General features: G+C 42.7%; 1 protein-coding gene across 3 annotated transcripts in view; it reads right to left on the bottom strand.

Annotated features, from left to right (window-relative positions):
* Nucleotides 1–18,866, bottom strand: part of BLTP3A (bridge-like lipid transfer protein family member 3A) — a 57,136-nt gene extending 38,270 nt beyond the window's left edge. For all 3 annotated transcript variants that reach the window (XM_049693731.1, XM_004267701.4, XM_033424197.2), the window contains exon 1: nt 18,632–18,866. In XM_049693731.1, coding sequence (XP_049549688.1) covers nt 18,632–18,675 — 44 coding nt within the window. In that variant the 5' untranslated portion in view covers nt 18,676–18,866. The remainder of the gene's footprint in view (nt 1–18,631) is intronic.
* Nucleotides 18,867–23,311: the final 4,445 nt, after the last annotated feature.

Genomic DNA, 23,311 nt, shown 5'->3' with positions numbered 1-23,311 from the left:
GGCCTGGACATAAACAATGCACACAGGCCCATCCTCTCCCTTTTCCACAGTCACTGTCTCGTCTTTGCTCATGTGCTCTTGCCACCCACTCCTTTTCCTGGAGCACCCTTATCACAATTTGCCATTCAAGGCCCAACTCCAGACTTCTCACTGAGGCTTTCTTTCCCTAACTGCTTGAACTCACATTAAACTCGTACCTTCTACATCCCTGGAATCTGTAACACACATTTAGGTCATAATCAGAGAGGGTCTTAGGGTGTTCTCTAATTTTCCCATGTGTAACTACGGCTGCACAATTAGATGTTGAGCCCTTTGATCAGGGGCTTAGTCTTAGCCATCCCTCCTAATAAAATGGTTCCCTGACAGAATGCTGGGCCTACATACCTCGTAGCTAACTGCCCTGTTGACTGACTACTCCCAGCTCCCTTCTCTCATCTTTCTGGCTGGATCAACTTAAGGCCATTGCCTCACAGTGTAACCCCCTCTCCTGTATGACAAGTTGTCTAGATGAATCTCACCCATGTAAGTTCTCACTGTTGTTGCCTCACATAGTCACTATTTTCTACCCCAATAATGAATTCCATTTCTCCTTCCATCAGTAACTATACTTAGCCCTTACATATATTAGATGCTAATAGCTGACTTTAGAGTTATATGTTGTTTACCAACTTTTTTTTCACACATATCCTTTCCTTTTACTAAGCTATGTTTTTAGTCTTTGTGGTTTTCCTTGGACCATAACATCATGACGGGCAAGAGTTTTATCTTTACAATTTTCCCCTACAGTGACTAACATGGTATTCAGTTGGCCAAAAAGTTCATTCAGGTTTTTCAGTAAAGTGCTATGGAAAACCCGAACGAACTGTTTGGCCAACCCAATACTATGTAAAAGGGCTCTGTAACAATTTTTTAAATGATAGTAAAAAAATTTTTAGAAGTTTATAAACACACAGTACTGTATGATATTAACAGGTACACAGAAATGCACTGGCATGATAACAACAAATTCAGGGAAATGCTTACTCATGGGACAAGAGGAGGAGACCACAGCAAGTGTCACCTGTATGGACAATGCTTATTTCTCAAGTTGGGAGGTGACTGTATGGCTATTCATTATATCACTCTCTATACCTTTCAGTATGGCAAGTATTTCACAATAAATCTACCTAAGATTTCTATCAACAACCTACTGTATAAACTTCCTGTTGAGAGAGCTACTCCTCCCATTGGGTCTCTCACACTCCTACATGTCTTGGTGGGTAAGAAAAACACAAAACACATGACCCTGACTGCTCCTTACCCAGGCCACTTCTCAGGATTCTGTTTGCAAAGCGTTTTGAGGGATGAAGTAATGTCCCCCTCCAGGGCAAAGAGCAGGCTTGTATACCACGTACTATAAAAGCAGTGGATTCCCCAAGCTCAATGTTCCAGTCCTACGACACATGTACAGGCATCCATCGGGACCTGTTCATACCACACCCGTGGGACCTGTGGGGGCAAGGGGAACTAGTGCAAACCTGTGTTTATGCTGCTTGCTGGGCCATGAGTAATAAAGTCCTTTGTCTCTGACCCAGGAGCCTCGTGCTCTGCCAGCAACCACGAACTGCAGCAGGCTGTTAGCTTCTAAATAGGATAAAATAAAATCCCAGACCCTTACACATACTTTTACTGATTTTAATTCATTAAAAAAAAATTAATCAACATTTACTGAGTATGAATCAATTTTATTCTAGGAACCAAAAGAACAAGTTTTCTATAATGGCTCCTATTCTCTGAAAACTAACTTGCCACAGAGGGAAAGAGAATTCCTCTTTTCCTGTAAAGAAGGGCCACCTACTAGGAAACAGGACTGGGTGTGAAAGGGAAAAATGAACACCTTAAACACTTCCACTATGCCAAACAACAACAACAACAACTGAAAGTAAAGGAAGATACAGTGCACATCCCTGAGTAAACTGGAGGAAACACAGTCCTGAAGGAAGGAAAGGAAAGCAGAAGACAGAACTCAATGTTATTTGTAATCACTAGGTACCAGCAGGCTTTGTTTTTCAAGCCCCTTTTGTATCTAAAATAAGATATTACAATTATTTCCTCCCAGCAACCCTTCCTTTACTCTTTAAGTATTCAGGGAAGCCACCTCAGCTCAGAAATGGGGGCAGGGCATCCATCAGAAGAATTAGTCTTAAAGATAATAATTTTTGAAGACATAAAATTAGTTTTGAGGACTGTGTGTCTCCCCTCTCTTGCACAGATTCTGATAAGACCCCACCTCCTCACCTCAGCTGAGAATCACTAAGATAAGCTACTTTTCCTTCTGATAAAAAGTTATTTTCAAGAAAAAAAAGTAATAGGTACTTTTTCAAGTATGTTTCTCTCTGAAAAAAAGAAGAACATACTTCAAATAAAATGAATAAGTTACACTGCTTATTAGCACTGACATTCTCAGAGTGACTGTATTAAATAGGTAGCATACATCTAACTTCTATACTGTATTCTATGCAAAATCTAACTCTATTTACAGTTCCATATAAAATAAATGTCATTTTTCATTTTTTCAAGCCTTAAAAAAATAAAAAAGTATGACAGCATTTTACTTTGTACCAGTCACTGAAAAGGAATTTAAACACATTATCTCAATTAGTCTTCGCAATACCCCATATGAGGTATGCATCATTATCCCCATTTTAAAGAGGAAGAGCAATGGTTCTGATGAACCTAGGGGCAGGACAGGAATAAAGACATAGACCTAGAGAATGGACTTGAGGACACGAGGAGGGGGAAGGGTAAATTGGAACAACTGAGACAGTAGCATTGACATATATACACTACCAAATGTAAAACAGATAGCTAGTGGGAAGCAGCTGCATAGCACAGGGAGATCAGCTCCGTGCGTTGTGACCACCTAGAGGTGTGGGACAGGGAGGGGATATGGGGATACATGTATACATACGGCTGATTCACTTTGTTATACAGCAGAAACTAACACAACATTGTAAAGCAATTATACTCCAATAAAGATGTTAAAAAAAATAAAGAGGAAGAACATGAGGCTCAGATGTGAAGTCATTTGCCCAAGGTGACAGGGCAGGAAGAGGCAGAGAAAAAGCATGAACCCAGCTCTGCTCACTGGACTGTCTTACTTCTAGTAACATTTTCACTCAGTAATATGTTCCTCTAAAACACATCTGGCACAGAATGAATTTATAAGCTATCTCAGAAATGGTTAGAGGACATCTTTTCCCTTTTACAACCTACCATGGACTGCTTAACCTGTATAAGAAGAATAAATCTGTTTGGGGGGGTAAAGTTATAGTGTAACTCCATCAAAAACTTTTCTGCACTTCGCCAAACAAATCAGATTAATAAAATCTTTCTTAAGTATGCCCAGGGCTAAGTCACCACCATACCAGCAGTAATGCCCAGTCTCTACCAAGACACTGACAAGAGACCACACAGGTTACTGTGCCATCATCTCTATGATCAAATATGCAAGTAAGTTAGTAAGTAATCATCAAAAACTGAACACACAAAACCAAGAGTTCTTTACTTATGCTCTAAGGACGGCTGACAGTACGGGCGGGTTATGCCGGACCACCACAGGCTGTTCTCCCATAACAGTAATAATGATATAACATAGATTTGCTTTTTAATTTATCAATTTACTTTTAGGAGTCAACAAAAAATGGCTATTACCTTACCAGCTTCTCAAAAATGCAGTAAGGGGCTTCCCTGGTGGCGCAGTGGTTGGGGGTCCGCCTGCCGGTGCGGGGAGCACGGGTTCGTGCCCCGGTCCGGGGGGGATCCCGCGTGCCGCGAAGCGGCTGGGCCCGTGGGCCGTGGGCGCTGGGCCTGCGCGTCCGGAGCCTGTGCTCCGCAGCGAGAGAGGCCGCAGCGGTGAGAGGCCCGGGTAACGCAAAAAAAAAAAAAAAAAAAAAGACAAAAATGCAGTAAGAATTCCTCAACTGATTTTGTCCACATTTTATAATAACAAAGAATAGGTAAAAAGGTGACCCATGGGGCCAGTCGTGGGGGAGGTTTGTGGAGGTCTACTCAACCAAAGAAACCACTGATCTGAGATCTAATCAGAAACCATCCAACAACCCCTGGTACAAATTTCATTCAGCATTTGTGCTCCTAATAGAGGATGACATCACTGAGTCCAAGGGTGGCTGAAAAGGCTAATGGAAGCCTGCTATTTATTCCACTTCAAGAATGTGGGAAAACATTTTCTGGCCATCTGTTACTGTTACAGAGCATAGAAGCTAAGATGAAATCAAGATGGAAAAACAGATTTTGATCAGGTTTCATTTCTGCCAGAGAACTGCAATCTGCCAAAGAGACAACAGAGAAAGGCTCTCAGACATCTTTACATGTACCACAATGATGGAAAGTGAGAATTCTTAGATTTGCAGTCACAGAATTTCAGAGCTAGAAGGGATCTTAAATAATCACTTAGTCCAGGGACTTCCCTGGTGGTCCAGTGCTAAAGAATCTGCCTTCCAATGCAGGGGACCCGGGTTTGATCCCTGGTCAGGGAACTAAGATCCCACATGCCACAGGGCAACTAAGCCCCCGTGCCACAATTACTGAGCTCACGCACCTCAACGAGAGAGCCCGTGTGCTGCAAACTACAGAGCCCATGCACTCTGGAGCCTGCACACTTCAACTAGAGAGAAGCCCATGTGCCACAACGGAAGATCCCATGTACCACAACTAAGACCCAATGCAGCATGCATGCACGCATAAATAAGTAAATAAATAAACATAGTCTTTTTTTCACCTTCCATTTTTAAAGGACATTTTAGCTGGATATGGAATTCCAGGCTGAGTTTCTTCCTTTAAGCATTTTAAAGATATCATCCCATTGTCTTCTTGCCTCTTTCGTTACGGATGAGAAGTCAGCCATTAATTTATATCAATGTTCTCCTTTCTGTGATGAGGCATTTTTCTCTGGCTGCTTTCAAGTTTTTCTCTTTATCTTTAGTTTTCAGCAATGTAACTGTGATGTGCCTGGGGTGGTTTTCTTTGGATCTATCCTGCTTAGGGTTTACTGAGCTTCTTGGAGTCAGTAAATCTGTTTTTCACCAAGCTTGAACATTTTTAGACATTATTTCTCCCACTCTCGCTCTGTTACAGCTCTTTTGAAATATTATTAACATACCATATATACATGCATTTAAAATGTACGATTTTTTTAGTATATTCACATAGTTGTACAACCATAAGCTTAATCAATTTTCACTACCTCCCTCAAGGAAAAAAAGCCATACCCTGCAGCTATCACCCCCAATCTCCCCATCCCTCCCAAAGCTAGACAACTGTCATTCTATTTTCTGTCTCTATAGATTTGCCTATTCTGGACATTTAATATAAATGGAATCGTACAATATGTGGTCTCTTGTGACTAGCTTCTTTCACTTAGCATACTGTTTTCAAAGTTCATCTATGTTGTAACATGAATTGGCACTTCATTATTTTTTATAGCTAAGAATATTCCATTGCATGAATATGTCACATTTTGTTTATCCATTCATCAGTTGATAGATATTTGGGTTATTTCCACTTAGAGGATATTATGAATAATGCTACTATGAAAATGCAAGTACAGGACTTCCCTGGTGGTCCAGTGGTTAAGACTGCGCATTCCCAATGCAGGGGGCCCGGGTTTGATCCCTGGTCAGGGAACTAGATCCCACATGCCTCAACTAAAAGTTCACATGCTGCAACTAAAGATTCCCCATGCTGCAACAAAGATCCCATGCGCCGCAACTAAGACCCAGCACAGCCAAATAAAAAAATAAATATATTTTTTTAAAAAAGCAAATACGGGGCTTCCCTGGTGGCGCAGTGGTTGAGAGTCCGCCTGCCGATGCAGGGGACACGGGTTCATGCCCCGGTCCGGGAAGATCCCACATGCTGTGGAGCAGCTGGGCCCGTGAGCCATGGCCGCTGAGCCTACGCGTCCGGAGCCTGTGCTCCGCAACGGGAGAGGCCACATCAGTGAGAGGCCCACGTACTGCAAAAAAGAAAAGCAAATACAAGTTTTTTTGTGGACTTACAAATTTTATTTCTGTTAGACATACACTTAGGAGTAAAATTGCTGGGTCAAACAGTAACTGTTTTACTTTTTGAGGAACTGCCTATTTTCCAAAGTGGTTGTACCATTTTGCAATCCTACCAGCAGTATTTGAGAGTTCTAATTTCTCCACATCCTCACCATCACTTGTTATTATCTGTCTTTTTCATTATAGCCATCCTAGTAGCCACTGTGGTTTTGGGGGGTTTTTTAAACATCTTTATTGGAGTATAATTGCTTTACAATGGTATGTTAGTTTCTGATTTATAACAAAGTGAATCAGCTATACATATACATATATCCCCATATCTCCTGCCTCTTGTGTCTCCCTCCCACCCTCCTTATCCCACCCCTCTAGGTGGTTACAAAGCACCGAGCTGATTTCCCTGTGCTATGTGGCTGTTTCCCACTAGCTACCTATTTTACGCTTGGTAGTGTATATATGTCCATGCCACTCTCTCACTTCATCCCAGCTTACCCTTCCCCCCACCTTTGTCCTCAAGTCCATTCTCTACATCTGCGACTTTATTCCTGTCCAGCCATTGTGGTTTTGATTTGCATTTCCTTGATGGTCTCATGATGTTGAACATCTTTTCATGTATTTATGGCCATGTCTATTCAGATACTCTGCCCATTTTTAAATTGGTTACTTGTATTTTTTTTATTATTTAGTTGTCAGCCATTATTCAGAAGTTTTTTGGCTTGTTTTAGTTATCTACTGCAGCAAAACAAATTACTCCTAGCGCCATAAAACAGTAAGCATTTTATTAAGCTCACACATTCTGTGCATTAGAAATCCATTCAAGGGATAACTAGGGTTGTTTTTCTCTGATTCATGATATCTGGGGCCTCATCTGGGAAGAGATGAATGGCTAGGAGCTGGGATCACCTGGAGCCCTCTTCATTCACATGGATGGGCCCTGAGCTGGAATGTCTCAAAGGCTGGGCTCAGCTGGAACTGTTGACTGCACACCTACATGTAGTTATTTCGTGTAGCTTGGATGTCACTTCCACTCCCATTCAGTTGGTTACAAGAAAGCCACTAGAGCCAAGAGAAAAACGTGTAAGGTGAAAGATATTGTTGTAGTCATCTTTGGAAAGTATAATCTGCCATGTATCTTATTCTCTCTTCTCTCCTTCTAGGACTACAGTTACACATATTTTAACATTGTTCCATAGGCTGAGACTCTGTTTTTGTTTTTCAATCTTTTCTGTTCTTCAGAGTAGATAATTCCTACTACTCTATTTTCAAGTTCACTGACCCTTTCTTTAGCCATCTCCAATCTGCTGTTGAGCAAGTCCAATAAATATTTCATTTCAGATACTGTACTTTTAAGTTCTAGATTTTATATTTGGTTCTTTTTATACTTTCCATTTCTCTGCTCACATTCTCCATTTGTTATCAAGTTTGCTTTAAAGTCCTTGTCTGATATTTATTACTACCAAGTTTATTTACTACTACCAAGTTTGCTTTAAAGTCCTTGTCCGATAATTCCAACATCTGAGTCATCTTGGGGTCATTTCTACTGACTGCCATTCTCTGGACAATGAGTCACATTTTCCTTTATTACACATGTGGTCATTTATTATTGTATACTGGACATTATTGAGATTCTGGATTCTGTCAATCTTCCTTTGAAGAATTTTGTTCTGTTGGGCAATTAACTCAGCTAGATTCATACTCCAAACTCTGTCTTCCCTGTGGTGGACAGAAGCTGAATCTCAGCTCAATTCTTTCAGCTTTCAACCATTGCCTTTCCAGGCTCCATGGAGTCTTCGCCCATGCATATCAAGGATTAAAGCAGATTTTAGGGCTTCCCCTTCTTTTTTTTTTTTAATAATTGCACATCTCTTTATTCTTTTTTTTTCTTTTTGGTTGCACTGGGTCTTCATTGCTGCACACTGGCTTTCTCTAGTTGCAGCGAGTGGAGGCTACTCTTCGTTGCAGTGCGGTGGCTTCTCTTGTTGCAGAGCATGGGCTCTAGGCATGCGGCTTCAGTAGTTGCAGCACGTGGGCTCAGTAGTTGCGGCTCACAGGCTCTAGGGCACGTGGGTTTCAGTAGTTGTGGTGCATGGGCTCAGTAGTTGTGGCTCATAGGCTCCGGAGCGCAGGCTCAGTAGTTGTGGCACACAGGCTTAGTTGCTCCGCAGCATGTGGTATCTTCCCGGACCAGGGATTGAACCCATGTCTCCTGCACTGGCAGGCGGATTTTTTTTTTTTTTTTTGCATTACACAGGCCTCTCACTGCTGTGGCCTCTCCCGTTTCGGAGCACAGGCTCCAGACGCGCAGGCTCGGCGGCCATGGCTCACGGGCCCAGCCGCTCCGCAGCACGTGGGATCTTCCCGGACCGGGGCACGAACCCGTGTCCCCTGCATCGGCAGGCGGACTCTCAACCACTGCGCCACCAGGGAAGCCCAGGCAGGCGGATTCTTAACCACTGTGCCACCAGGGAAGTCTGCTCCCTTCTTTCTGAGATTTATTCCCTCATTTTCCAGCCCCTCTTATAGCCCTGAACTCTACTCTCTGACTGCCCAAGCTAGTAAGACTGCAGACTTTTGCTTGAGTGCTAGCCATCACCCACCATGCAAAGTGGGGAGTGTCCTCAGGCAAAAAGCTATATAAGTGAGAATCTTACCCAGTGCAGTTCCCATCTTTCAAGTTCCCTGTCAGTTTCTGCCTCATTTGGTCACTTTCCAAAGTCTTCCAGTTGTTGCTTTTTACATAGTACCCAGAGCTCGTAATTGTTACATGAGGGAGGGTTAGGTCAATATAAGATACTCCTATATTATTAGAAGTCGAACCCTTTTCTACCTCTGTCAAGCCAGTTCCTCAAATAAAGTGAGTTCCTGAACACTGCAGCCCCTTCTTTCGCTCAGGTTAAAAAACAGAAATTTCAAAAAAAGAGACACAGAGAGAGAAGAAAGAAAAACAGATGTCTCTTAGAAAAGGGAAATGCATATTTTCAGCTCTGCCTGGGAAAGCACTACACCAGATGGCATGAGGAAGTCAGCTTGAATGAACTTAGCCCATCCCTATCTGGATTGTCTACATTTCAGAACTCCCCAACTTTCAAATGACCCATATATACCACTGCCCAGACCCCTGCTGCCCAGACCCCTGCCCCATCCTCACTGCCACTGCAACAAAAACCACTTTTGGAAAATAAAAAACAAACTTGGAGCTTCCAGAGTATCTGTGGATTGAGGAGCTATGAAAGTAAGAGTAGCTTAGGGGAGCTGACCCTGTAGGACATATTATGAATTAGAGTTGGTCTAGTTAGAATAGCATTCCTGCTCCCACATATGTTCTCTATTCCTCCCCTTGAGCTGGGTGAAATCATATATCCTAATGAACTGGGAATTTTGGTGAGAAAGTAAGGGGATCAGAGCATATAGGCCTGAGGGTAGGGGGATATGGTAGCAGAGGACTGGGGGTAGAACCGGGGCAATGGGTACATAAGAAGGGGGGACTTAGGAGGTGGGAAAGAGACATAAAGGAGAGAAGAGCAAGTATATCAAGAGCAAACTTGAGCTGTTTCAGATTCCAGACTAACTCAGTGGTTCTCAGCCCTAACAGACCCAACTCTACGAGTGGTATTGCCAAGAGTGACAACATTTTCTAAAATAACGTTCAAATCAATTTTCCCCCATGGTAGCTGCAGTCCTGGAACATTCACTCTAGTTTAAAGCTATGCAGGGAATTTCCTGGTGGTCCAGTGGTTAGGACTCCGTGCTTCCACTGCAGGGGGCACGGGTTCGATTCCTGGTCAGGGAACTAAGATCCCACAAGCTGCGCAGAGCGGCCAAAAAAAAAAAAAAAAAAAAAAAAAAATCTGTGCAGTACTTTGTGTTTACATGTAAGTAGGCTTATATAATCTAAACAGGTAATTCACCTCTGTAAACATCTAACAAACATTCAGAAGTCAAAAAGAACAAAGGACAGGGAGTTCCCTAGTAGCCTAATGGTTAGGATTCCAGGCTTTCACTGCCGTGGCCCAGGTTCAATCCCTGGTCAGGGAACTGAGATCCCGTAAGCCACTTGGTGCAGTCAAAAGTAAATAAATAATTAATTTTTAAAAAGACAAAGGACAATCCTTCTTTGTGTGAAATGATTCTGCATACTGCATGACGTCAGCATCTCCAGCCCACTCATTAAATGCTGGTCACACTCCTCAATCACAACCAAAAAAAAAAGTCCTTGCTGAGATACAATGATCTCAATGATCTAAAAGATCTTACTCCAAGGAATGGGAAAGAAAAACGTTTTCTTCTTCTTCTTCATCTCCCCACCTCCTTCAAATGGTTCCCTAACAATCAAGACCCAGATCTCCATCTAGTGAGCTTATATTATATATAATTAACACACTATTGCTTTTGTGGGCTAACTGGGAACCTATTCAACATTTATAACACTATTTCTACTACTGGACCACACACTCCAAATTTCAAACTTAGAAATAAATTTTGAGAACATAACACTTCCATAAGTCAGAGACTTAAATACACTGACCTCTCACCATCAGTGTTCTCATTCTTTAAATGATGGGCTGACATCCAAGATAGATAGATATAGATATAGATATCTCCAAGGCACTATAAAGACTGAGTATACATGTAAAATGATCATTGCTGTGGGCGAATAAAACAACGTCAATCAACAAATAACTTATAATACATCTAGTCCTTATTTTTGTGGCAAGAAGGTACAAACTACATACCCTTTACCTAACTTGCTAATGTGAATTATTTTTACACCTTAGTTTTTCCATTTACTACAGATATTGATTGATTGATTGATTCTACTGCTTATAAATATTGGGAAATGTTCTTTAGCATCTATAATCAGCACCAGTAGCACTTGCTTCATCACACAGAGATAAAAGGTCCCTTAATGACACTGGGTGAATTGGATTCCCTTGCCCTTCTGCTCTCCCACCCCCACTCCTGCTCTGGTCTACGGTTCCATGAGTTATAACTATACACCTCCATTCTACATACCTTCTCCTGCACCCACTTAACCCATTCAAAACATCTTAAACTCTCTGGTTTTCAAAGTAGCCAAAGGACATAATCCCTGCCATATGGGGGTCACACTCCAGTGGTTGTAGAGAATTAAGCTGTGATAAAAAGAATCTTTTTTTTTCCAGCAATTAACACCATACTTAACAGATTATTATTCAACCAGGCTTTATATTAGGTGAGGGTAACTAAATGACCTCTAATTTTTTTTTCCGCTGTGAGAATACAGTATATGATTGTGCTATCTTCTTAAACTTTGGATAATTAAATCTTCTAAGGACCCAACCCAGTATTATATTTCAAGTATTTCACCTATGCTGAGGTCAAAGTTTACCTTGTAGTGTGCCTTGATAAGAAAAAAATGATAAATGGGACCAGCGCTTGTTTCCCTCTCTCCTTAAGCAGTGATACAGAGCATTCATCTCTACCTCTCCGTATTAAAATATTAAGAAACATAATTCTTAAATATCTAAAGAATTAGACATTTGGGTAAGTTAGGCACTGTCAGTGATCTCTCTTGAGCAACTTTAATATGATAAGTAATAGTCACTGTTCATTGAATACTTTTTCAGTAGCAGGCACTTTTATACATTATTTCTAATCCTCAAAACAACAGAGTGCGTTATTATCCCCCATTTTACAGATGAGAAAACTGAAGCTTCAAGAAGCAAAAAGACTTGCTGAACACCAGTTTACAAGTAGCAGAGTCAGAATGTACAGCCACCTTTTAGAATCCAAAGTCCTGGTTCTTTCTACTACAATGACATGCCTCTCAATTAATTTTTCAAAGCAGCTAATTTCATTATTTGTGAATCATACATTAAGCTTTGTACGTCAGATACATATGACAGTACTGCTTTGAAATTTTTATTGCTTATAAATGCTACTTTTTAAGACACAACACAACCACTTTATGATAAAAGGGAATCATCCTTGGAAAGTTGTAAAGACTCTAATACAAAAACTATGAAATTCAGGGCTTCCCTGGTGGCACAGTGGTTGAGAGTCTGCCTGCCGATGCAGGGGATGCTGGTTCGTGCCCCGGTCTGGGAAGATTTCACATGCCGCGGAGCGGCTGGGCCCGTGAGCCATGGCCGCTGAGCCTGCAGTGAGAGGCCTGCACACCGCAAAAAAAAAAAAAAAAAAAAAAAAAAAACTATGAAATTCAAGTTTTAGTTTCTTTAGTAAAGATAAAAGACTATGCCAATGGGGTACTAAGCTTATAGAACAGAATGAAATTATTTAATATCCAGGGTAGTCTGAAGACCAAATATTTAACAAAAACTCAAACACCTAATAAACGGCCCCTCCTTTCTCTCAAGGTACATGACTGTTATTTTGACAGGGAGCAAAGCATCACATCCCTTCCAAGCAAGAAATGTATGGGTTAATGGTTACAAATTACCCTAATTATTTTCATTGAACCTCCCAATTTGAACATTTCTCCAAAAAGATCTGTTTTCAAGGTTCTGACATTTGCTTGTCAGACATTTGACATTTGCTTCCTCAAATTTACAAATAAATCAGAATTTGAAAATTAAACAGAGGCAAAAATAAAGTGGCCATCTGGTTTACCACAGATGAAGTAAAGAAATTTTCAAAACATACGCAACAGAATGACTAAAATGTCATGAAGAATCTAGGGGTAAGACAGGAATAAAGACGCAGACCTACTGGAGAACGGGCTTGAGGATATGGGGAGGGGGAAAGGTGAGCTGTGACAAAGCGAGAGAGAGGCATGGACATATATACACTACCAAACGTAAGGTAGATAGCTAGTGGGAAGCAGTCGCATAGCACAGGGATATCAGCTCCGTGCTTTGTGACCGCCTGGAGGGAGATGCAAGAGGGAAGAGATATGGGAACATATGTATATGTATAACTGACTCACTTTGTTATAAAGCAGAAACTAACACACCATTGTAAAGCAATTATACTCCAATAAAGATGTTAAAAAAATAAAAATTTAAAAAAATAATAATAATTAAAAAAAAGAATGACTAAAATGAAAAAGATCAAAAATACCAAGTGTTGGCAAGGATATAGAGCAACCAGAACTCTCATACATCTCTGGTGGAAGTGCAAATTGGTACAGCCACTTTGGAAAACTGTTTGGTAATATCTATTAAAATTTCACATATACATATCCCACAACCCAGAAATTCCACTCTTAGGTATATCCCCAACCAATATGTATACATCTGTTCACCAAAGGACATGTACTAGAATGTTTCTAACAGCACTATTCAGCATAGCCCTAAACTGGGAAACTATCCAAATGTCCATCAATAGTAAAATGTATAAATGCATTTAGGTATATTCACATAATAGAACACTAGACAGCAATGAAAATGAAAAAATCTACAAATTGATACAACAGAGATTAACCTCACAAAAATAATGTTGAACTAAAGAAGCCAGACATGAAAGCATACATTCTGTGATTCCATTTATATAAATTACAAAAAAAGACAAAACTAATCTTTGCTGTTAGAAATCAGGACAGTGGCTACCCTTTGGTAGAGGTAATGATGGGAGGAGACACAAGGGTGTTTCTTGGTGCTGGTAATATTCTCTTCCTCCACGTGGGTGCTGGCAGCAAGAGTATGTTCAGTAGATGAGAAGCATTAGAGCAGCAGAGTGATTAAGGAGCCCAGCTCTGGGGACTTCCCTGGTGGTGCAGTGGTTAAGAATCTGCCTGCCAATGCAGGGGACATGGGTTCGATCCCTGGTCCAGGAAGATCCCACATGCCGCAGAGCAACTAATCCCGTGCGCCACACTACTGAGCCTGCACTCTAGAGCCTGCACTCCGCAACTACTGAGTCTGTGTGCTGCAACTTCTAAAGCCCGCGTGCCTAGAGCCCATGCTCTGCAACAAGAGAAGCCACTGCAATGAGAAGCCCGAGCACTGCAACAAAGAGTAGCCCCCACTCACTGCAACTAGAGAAAGCCCGCGCACAGCAACGAAGACCCAAAGCAATCAAAAATAAATAATAAATAAAATTTAAAAAAATAAATAAAATAAAACAGATGATTAATAAGGCATTTAAAAAAAAAAAAAAAGGAGCCCGGCTCTGGAATGGGAGTGACTGCGTTAGAATCTCAGTTCCATCACTTACTAGTTACGATTTGAGGCAAGTTATTTAACTTCTCTGTGCCTCATTTCTTCATCGATAAAATGGGCCTAATGTCTCCTTCACAGGGTTAGTCTGAGGATTAAATCATCATAAGACTTGTAAAATGCTTATTCGCACAGTTGGCTATCACTATTAAATATCTGCTGAGTAAACAAAAGCGCTTATTCTGAAGCAACGCAACAAGATGAGGAAGGAAACAAATACATCTATGATTGCACTATTGCCAGAAAATGCACAAAATAATTATTGGGGAAATGAAGATGACAATAAGTAAAGTCTAGTATAAAGGGGCGTGATCTGGAAGCTGAGACTAGGCCTAGAAACCTTCACCTAAACAGACCCTGGGCAAGCAGGGCAAGCCTCTCTGAGCCTGCAGCTCCCAGCAGTCCACCAGAGGCTGGCCCAGTGATCTCTCCAGGATGATGAGTATAAACGAGTGGAGGCACTGATCAGAAATGGAGAGGGCTGAGCTCACAGTCAGGCTCTCTTATTCTCTGAAAGGACTCTGAAATCATCTATGCCTCTGAATTTCACCTAATGCTTATGTTTTTTAAATATCTATCATGTCTATCAGCCATGTCTTTGTCACTCGGGGTCACATTTCCCGCAGCCATTCTGAGTAAATAATTCATACTTCTGATGGGTTTCTAAAAGAGCCAGTTGGATTAGTTGCTGTCACCCATACCATGGAAGTGTATTCTCTGGCCATGTGATAATAGCTACTCTTTATTAAACGCTACTTCCACGCCAGGCACTATAATAAATACTTTATCCCCAATTCTCAAAAAATTCTGCAAAGCACGTAGTATTCTTCCTTATTCTCATCCTTTACAGACAAGAAAACTAAGGCTCAGAAAGGCTGCCCTGTTCATTAAGTGGCAGAGCTAGAAGGTGAATCTAGCTTGTCTGGCTCCAGAAAAAAACGCTCTTTTCCTGAGCCATAGTCCCTTGACTCACTTTACAATCTATCATATTTCTTCTTACTTGTATAACAAAAGGTCTTAGCTAAGGTGTTCTAAAACAAGAATAATCTAATTTGGTGAAAAATCAATTTTGGATATTTTTTAAATGATTACTTTTGTTTCTAAGTAAAGGTCTCCTCCTGGGTTTATTTAAATGAATACTGTACATTGAAGCTATTTGTATTAAACAGCAGTTATCCAAACCATAGGTTAAAGCCCTTAGAAGAGATTTATACTTCTTTCCTCCTGAATCCCCAGTGCCCAGATCAGTGCTTGGCCTAGAGAAGACACTTAACAAAAGTATCTTGAACATCACCTCCTTCAAATCTTGTTTACCAAAATACTCTACTAACAAGTAGGATGCATTCCAACAAGAAACTTTAGTACCTGAAACTTCATGACCAAAATTAAAAATAATATGCAAGTCACTGGGATATCCTTCCTGCTATAGGATACTCTTCCAGGTCAAGCGGCACTGTCATCATCAACAAGTAATTATTAAACACCTATAAATATTTACTTAATATAGTAACCCAGTACCCCTTCTCCTCTCTCCTTCCCCATCAGGTTTGGCAAGACATAGAAGCTATAGTTCCCCTCCAGGCAGGCCGGCCTCTGTACGTGTAGTAGAGACCATACAAAGACACAAATGTCACATGTGATTAAGGCAGCTTTTCCGAGTTAAACCAACAGAAAGGCCTCAGGAGTTTGACCTTTCCCCCAGTTAGACCCATGTCCTAGCACTTTTCCAGGAGCCCTGAAATTGCAGCCCTGAATAACCTTCTCCCCCCACCTCCTCAGTCAACCACACAACCCTGAGGAAACAAGAAATTTCTCCCAATGTCTGTCATACCTACTCCTAATTCATCTAAAAGAGATACTTTGTTCACTAAGGATTCACTGAATGTGTTAGCATATACTATTAAAATTTTTCTTTAAAAGCTCTATCTTCATAGAGGGTGCACAGAATATGAGTGCCCTACGGGGAAAGTATACCAGAATTAGAAAGGTGGGTTCTATTTCTCTACCTTTTTTTTTGGCCGGGCCATGGGGCTTGTGGGATCCTAGTTTCCGGACTAGGGATTGAACCGGGCCCTTGACAGTGAAAGCGCTGAGTCCTGACCACTGGACCGCCAGGGAACTCCCTCTATTTCTCTACCTTACCTTCCACTGCAACTTAGGCAAGTCATTTATCCTCCTAGGCTTTACCTTCCTCAGCCATAAAATGAGAGGTTGAACTAGTCAAGGATTATTCAGGGCATTCACTCAAGATGCCTTATGGGGTTAAGGCATGTGCTTTAAGGGGTTCTTAACCCCTCCCCCCAGGGAACTTATATAAAAAATTACTTGTTTGTGTATGTGGATTTTTCTGGAGAAGTCTATGGCTTATATCAAATTGTCACAGAAGTTATGGCCCCCAAAATAGCCATATCTCATGTTTTATTGAGCACTTACTATGTGCTAGGCACTGTACAAGCCCTTGTGTATTAACTCATATAACCCTCACAATAACCCTTTGAGTTAGATACTATTATTATCCTCATTTTACAGTTAAAGAAAGTAAACCAAAAGGACTTCCCTGGCGGTCCTGTGGTTAAGACTTCACCTTCCAGTGCAGGGGTGAGGGTTCGATCCCTGGTGGGGGAGCTAGGATCCCCCATGCCTGGGGCCAAAGAACCAAAACATAAAATAGAAGCAACATTGTAACAAACTCAATAAAGACTTTTAAAAAAAGAAAAGAAAGAAACCAGAAAGAGCCTGGACTTTTAAACACAGTGCTATGTTAGGTAAGGTCATCTCTAAACTTTAAAATTCTCTGATTCTGTGTTCACTCAAATTAATGGTTTTCCTTTAGTTAAATTTTGTCTCATTTCACAATCATTAGTCCTACACATAAGTCTTTACACAGAACAACCAAATTTATGGAACACCCAAATGAATGTTACCTGAAAAACAATATACTAGGGAGTTAACCAAGGGTCCAAAGGCACTTTCCAGCTCCAGCCTCCAATCTGCTTTTACTTTTAAAACATGGTGTGGTGATTAACCAAAAGATGTATCTGAATCTAATGACTAATTAAAGTCTAAAATCAAAGTAACAGTAAATTGGCCAGTGTCTGCCAGAAAAGGAGATGCAGTGACAGGAATAGTGTCTCACACACCACTCACCAAGGCAATGAGAAGACCAGGAAAGACACATGAGTGCAAGGTCTTGGGTCCCATGGTGACTGGCTTCTCCCCCTACTCGCACCTCCTGAAAACCACTGACCACTGTGGAGCCAAGGATTGGATCACTCTCCACGTGACAGACAACGGCTGTCTAAAGGTATTAAGGTATCACCAAGCCCCGCTTGGAATAAGGAGTGAAAACGAACTGAAAGGCTAGCTTCCAATTTTTGTGGACACCAGTTCTGACAACCTGCAATCGTAATCAGGGGTCAGCAGTCACCCAATTACAACTGAATTGTTTTGCCTGTCACCTGGCTCGGGTCCAAATGACTTGAGGGACATCACATTGCTTAATAAATGACTGCAAAGTAGAAGTGGGCGTCGTTAGCTCTTTTCACAGGCTGTCAAAAAACCTCCACATCTTAAAGGGAAGGTTGTTGAAACTTTATGCCCAACTCTCATGGCCCTTCTCCCTTTAGTCTATGTAAGGAGAAGAGAAGCAAAGGAAGGAGAAAGGAGATCAGAGGAACGGCCCTGGGTGCAAGGATTAGCTTTTTCAAGGGTGATGCAACAGGGTCAGCCAGACGATGAAGAGGAGGAGCTGGGTGCTTCTGGGAAGGCGAAACCAGTGTCGGGGTTGGGAATCTGAACGGAATATGGGTTACGCGGGACTGGGTGACAGGGTTATTTAGAAGGGGCCGGGGAAGAAGGATCTAGCCCGGAGCAGCACTAGGAAGAGGAAGGCCGGGGTGGCGGTGGCGGGCGGGTCAAGAGGCGGGCAGACGGCCCCGAGGGAGGGGCAGCGGGTCCTCAGCCGAGAGGAAACACAGCGGGGCGGGCAGGAAAGGATGGAAACCGCGGGGTCCACGGAGTGACGGGCAGAGGGCCCAGGGGGCATGCAAGGGAGGACGGGGTGACCTGCCCGGCGGTGTGGGAACTGAGGGTGCGCGCAGCCGGTCAGGAGACCCTTGGGGTCGGGAGGGCCGGGGGGCTGTTAGGCTGGGGAGGAGAGCCTGGGCACCCGCGCAAGGGCAGGGGCGCCGGGTCCCGGAGGGCCCAGGGCCAGGGAAGAGCAGAGTGGTGACAACGTTCGGGGCCACCGGAGCGGGGAGGCGGCCGTCCGGCTCGAGTTGAGGCGGGGATCGCCGCCGAGTCCCGGCCCGGGCTGAGGAGAGGGAGGCCGGCCAGGAGCACGGCGTCAGGGAGGAGGGTCGAAGGGGGAGAGGAAGGGCCCGGGACCGCTGGGGCCGGCGCTGGCGCTCTCACCGGGACAGGTGCTTCAGGATCTGCTTCTTAATGAGCCCGGCCATGCCGGAGCCGCGGCCCGCGTGGAAGGCAGGCGGGCAGCTGTGTTCTCCTCAGCCGCCGAGAAGAGGCGGCCCCTCACCTCGCCGCGGCGCGGGGACCGGACGCCGCCGCCACAGCTGCCGCCATGGCGCCCTCCCGCCCCTGCTCCAGCGCCCCGAGCTCCGCCACGATCCCACCCACCCGCGCGGCGACAAGGAGATCGCGCGTCTCCAGGCTGGCTCGCGGCTGCCCGGAGCGCGCGCTGTGGGAGGGGCGCGCGGCGGCGACTGGGGCGCGCGCGGCGAGGGGCGGGGCGGGCGAGCTCTGAGCTCGCTCACTCCCCTCAGCCCCGCCCGCTGTCTGAAGCCGATGGAGATCTGAAGGACTTCGCCTCTGAACTGCAGGAGGTTCACACCCCCGCAGTCTCCTTGAAGCATCAGGGAAAGGCGGCGTGTCTGTAATTTTTTGCAGGAATTAGCTAGATAATTCCACACCTCCTGGTCCGCTTCTCATTCATTTCCCTCACACGTTAACTCATTTGTTGAGCACCAGCTAACTGTACTGCAGGAATCGGGCTGGGGAGTGAAAAGTAGTCTCAAGGACCTCACAGGCCCATAGAACCACTGCGCTCTGCTGCTTTGTGCTGAAGAGTGAGAGGGGGCGCCTCGCCATCCTCTATGTGCCCCTCTTAGCCTTTACCTGGTTAACCAATGGATAAATGTTTACTCAACACATATGAGATGTACTGCAGAGGTACCCACTCTCAAATGCTGGGGGCAGCAGAAAATGAGGCAGTAACTTTGACCAAGGGCTTTAGAGATCAACTTTGTTTTACAAATAAGGAAACTGAAGCCCAGGGGAAATAGTTGAAAGAGCTTACAGAAGGTCACAGCTACATAGTGAGACAGAAGACTAGAACCCAAGTGTTCTTACTCTCAGTCCAGTGCTACTTCCACTCAGTCCATACACTTAAAAGTGTAACCTATATGCCGGGGACACCTGTAGATTCAGGCAAAGGTGGGAAGGTGGCAGTTTTCTGGACTTAAACCATCAAGCAAAAGCCTAAGCAAAATACTCTCCGAGACAGGCTTATAGGAAATCTGGCCACCGGTTAATTTTAAGTTTATTCATTCTTGTAAATAGATAATACATGAACATAATACAAAAATCAAGATAAGCCTCCCCCCTCCCCTGTCCCTCAGCCATTCAATTCCCTTCCACTAAACAATTGTTACCCCTTTCCCAAATTATGTTTTTGTTTTGTTTTAATTTATTTATTTTTGGCTGCATTGGGTCTTCGTTGCTGCGCTCGGGCTTTCTCTAGTTGCGGCGAGCGGGGGCTACTCTTCGTTGCGGTGCGCGGGCTTCTCATTGCGGTAGCTTCTCTTGTTGCAGAACACGGGCTCTAGGTGCATGGGCTTCAGTAGTTGTGCTGTGCAGGCTTCAGTAGTTGTGGCACGCGGGCTCTAGAGTGCAGGCTCAGTAGCTGTTGGCGCATGGACTTAGTTGCTCCATAGCACGTGGGATCTTCCCGGACCCGGGCTCCAACCCGTGTCCCTTGCATTGGCAGGTGGATTCTTAACCACTGCGCCACCAGGGAAGCCCCCAAATTATGTTTTTAAAAGGGAACAAATCATCCTCAGCCTGGGTTCTCTACTATCCATTTTCCTCCATCAAGACTGCATAATCTATCATTATTTGTTCCTCTGCCCACTTCTCACCAGAATACATACCAGGGACCAATAGACCCCACGGAAGAAGAGATTTCTTGCCAGGATTATTGACCATAATAGCTCCTTCCCAATTCGGCTGTCACCTGCTGGGGCCTCAGGGCAATTTCTTACATTTCTTGCTCCTTTTCCTAGAGCACCCCAGCAGCTGACTGGATATCTGACATTAGCTTGTAAAACAAAACTTGCCTCAAGCTCAGAGACTCAGTATCCTTGTTGGATGATTCATCATGCCTGATGAATTAGATATTTTTATTGAAAGCAAAAACTCATGCTCTAAAACAATATGGCCCTTCTAAGGACCACGGAATAGGAGAGTTCATACTCTCACCAATAGTATCGTGTTTACCTTTCCCTGCAATGCTAAGAATGCAAAGCATATAAAAACAAAAGGGATTTGGGGCCGATCTGTATTTTTTTTAAGGTTAAACATTTCATTTTGAAATGATTGTAGATTACTTACTTCAGTTAAAGTAAGAAATAATACAGAGATCCCTGTACCCTTTACCCAGTTCCCCCCAATGGTAACATCTTGCAAAACTTTAGTACAATATCACGACCAAGATATTGACATTGATACATTCAGTGTACAGAATATTTCTTCCTGATATGAATCCCTTTTATTTCCTTTCCTTGCCTTATAGAGTGGGCTACCACTCCTGGCACTTTGTTTAATAGTACTGGTGAGAGCAGACATCCTTTCTTTGTTTCCAAACTTAGGAGGAAAGCATTCATTCAGTCTTTCACCATTAAGTATAACGTTAACTGTAGATTTTTTTGTAGGTGCTCTTTTCAACTTAATGAAGTTCTCCTCTATTCGTATTTTTTCTGAGAGTTTTTATCAAGAATAAATGTTTAAGGACTTCCCCAATTGTCCAGTGACTAAGGCTCCACGCTTCCAATGCAGAGGGCCTGGGTTCGATCCCTGGTCAGGGAACTAGATCCCACATGCTGCAACTAAGAGTTTGCATGCCGCAACTAAAGATCCTGTACGCAGCAACTAAGACCCGGCACAGCCAAATAAATAAATAAATACTTTAAAAATAAATAAAGGATGTGTTTAAAAAAAAAAAAGAATAGGGACTTCCCTGGTGGCACAGTGGTTAAGAATCTGCCTGCCAATGCAGGGGACACGGGTTTGAGCTCTGGTCAGGGAAGATGCCACATGCTGTGCAGCAACTAAGCCCATGTGCCACAACTACTCATCCTGCACTCTAGAGTCTGCAAGCCACAACTACTGAGCCCACATGCCACAACTACTGCAGCCCGTGTGCCTAGAGCCTGTGTTCACAACAAAGAGAAGCCACCACAATGAGAAGCCTGCACACCGCAACAAAGAGTAGCCCCCGCTCACTGCAACTAGAGAAAGCCCACGTGCAGCCAATAAATAAATTAATTAATTTTTTTAAAGGAATAAATGTTTAATTTTTTTCAAAGGCTTTTTCTGCATTTAATGTTATGTAATTTTTTTAGCCTGTTATCATGATGGATTACATTGTTTGACTTTTCAAATACTGAACCAGCTTGCATCCCTAGAGTAAACCCCATTTAAAACATGGTGTATAATTACTTTTATATATTGATGAATTCTACTTGTCAATATTTGGTTAAGAATTTGTGTATACTTCCTCGATGGCTAATAATGTGGAATGTCTTTTCATGTGCTTATAGCCCATTTGTAAATCTTCTTTAGAGAAATGTCTATTCAGATCCTTTGTCCTTTTTTTTTTTTTTCCCATTTATTTTTGGCTGTGTTGGGTCTTCGGTGCCATGCACGGGCTTTCTCTAGTTGTGGAGAGTGGGGGCTACTCTTCATTGCAGTGCGCAGGCTTCTCATCAGGTGGCTTCTCTTGTTGCGGAGCATGGGCTCTAGGTATGCGGGCTTCAGTAGTTGTGGCTCATGGGATCTAGAGCACAGGCTCAGCAGTTGTGGCACACGGGCTCACTTGCTCCGCGGCATGTGGGATCTTCCCGGACCAGGGCTCAAACCAGTGTCCCCTGCATTGGCAGGTGGATTCCTAACCACTGCACCACCAGGGAAGCCCCCCCTTGTCCATTTTTAAATTGGGCTGTCTTTTTATTATCAAGTTGCAATAGTTCTTTTTGTACTCTAGATACAAGTCCCTTATCAGATATATTATTTGCAAAAATTTTCTCCCATTGTCTTTTCATTTTCCTGACTGTAAACTTTGAAGCACAAAAATTTTTAATTTTGGCATCATTTATCTTTCTTTCTTTTATTGCTGTGTTTTTTGTGTTGTTAAGAAATCATTGCATAATCCAAAGTCATGAATATTTACATGTATGTTTTCATCTAAAAGTTGTATAGTTTTAGCCCTTACATTTACTTGAAATGATCCATCTTGAGCTAATTTTTGTATATGGTGTGATGAAGGGAAACAATTTCATTATTTTGCATGTGAATATCTAGTTGTCTTAGCATCATTCATTGAAAAGAATATTCTTTCCCTATTGAATTATCTTGGTGAAAATCAGTTGCCATGTACCAGGAACTGACATAGGTTGTAGGTCAATTATACTTCAAAAACAAACTCATAGAAAAAGAGATCAGACTTGTGGTTACCAGAGGTGAGGGGTTGCGGGGGGAATGGGGAATTGGATGAAGGCAGTCAAAGGTACAAATTTGTTATAAGATAAGTAAGTACTAGGGATATAATGTACAACATGATAAATATAATTAACATTGCAGCATGTTTTATATTAAAGTTGTTAACAAAGTAAATCCTAAGAGTTCTCATCACAAAGAAAAAAAATTTTTTCTTTTTCTTCAAATTTGTATGTTTATGAAAGGATGGATCTTCACTATACTTATTGTGGCCATCATTTCATAATGTATGTGAGTCAAATCATTATACTGTACACCCAAAACTTACACAGTGCTGTATGTCAATTATATTTCAAAACTGGA

This window comes from Orcinus orca, chromosome 10 (assembly GCF_937001465.1).
Source record: "Orcinus orca chromosome 10, mOrcOrc1.1, whole genome shotgun sequence".
Taxonomy (NCBI): Eukaryota; Metazoa; Chordata; class Mammalia; order Artiodactyla; family Delphinidae; genus Orcinus; species Orcinus orca.
The sequence above is the reverse complement of the archived record's forward strand: the minus strand, read 5'-3'. Positions and strand labels throughout refer to the sequence as shown.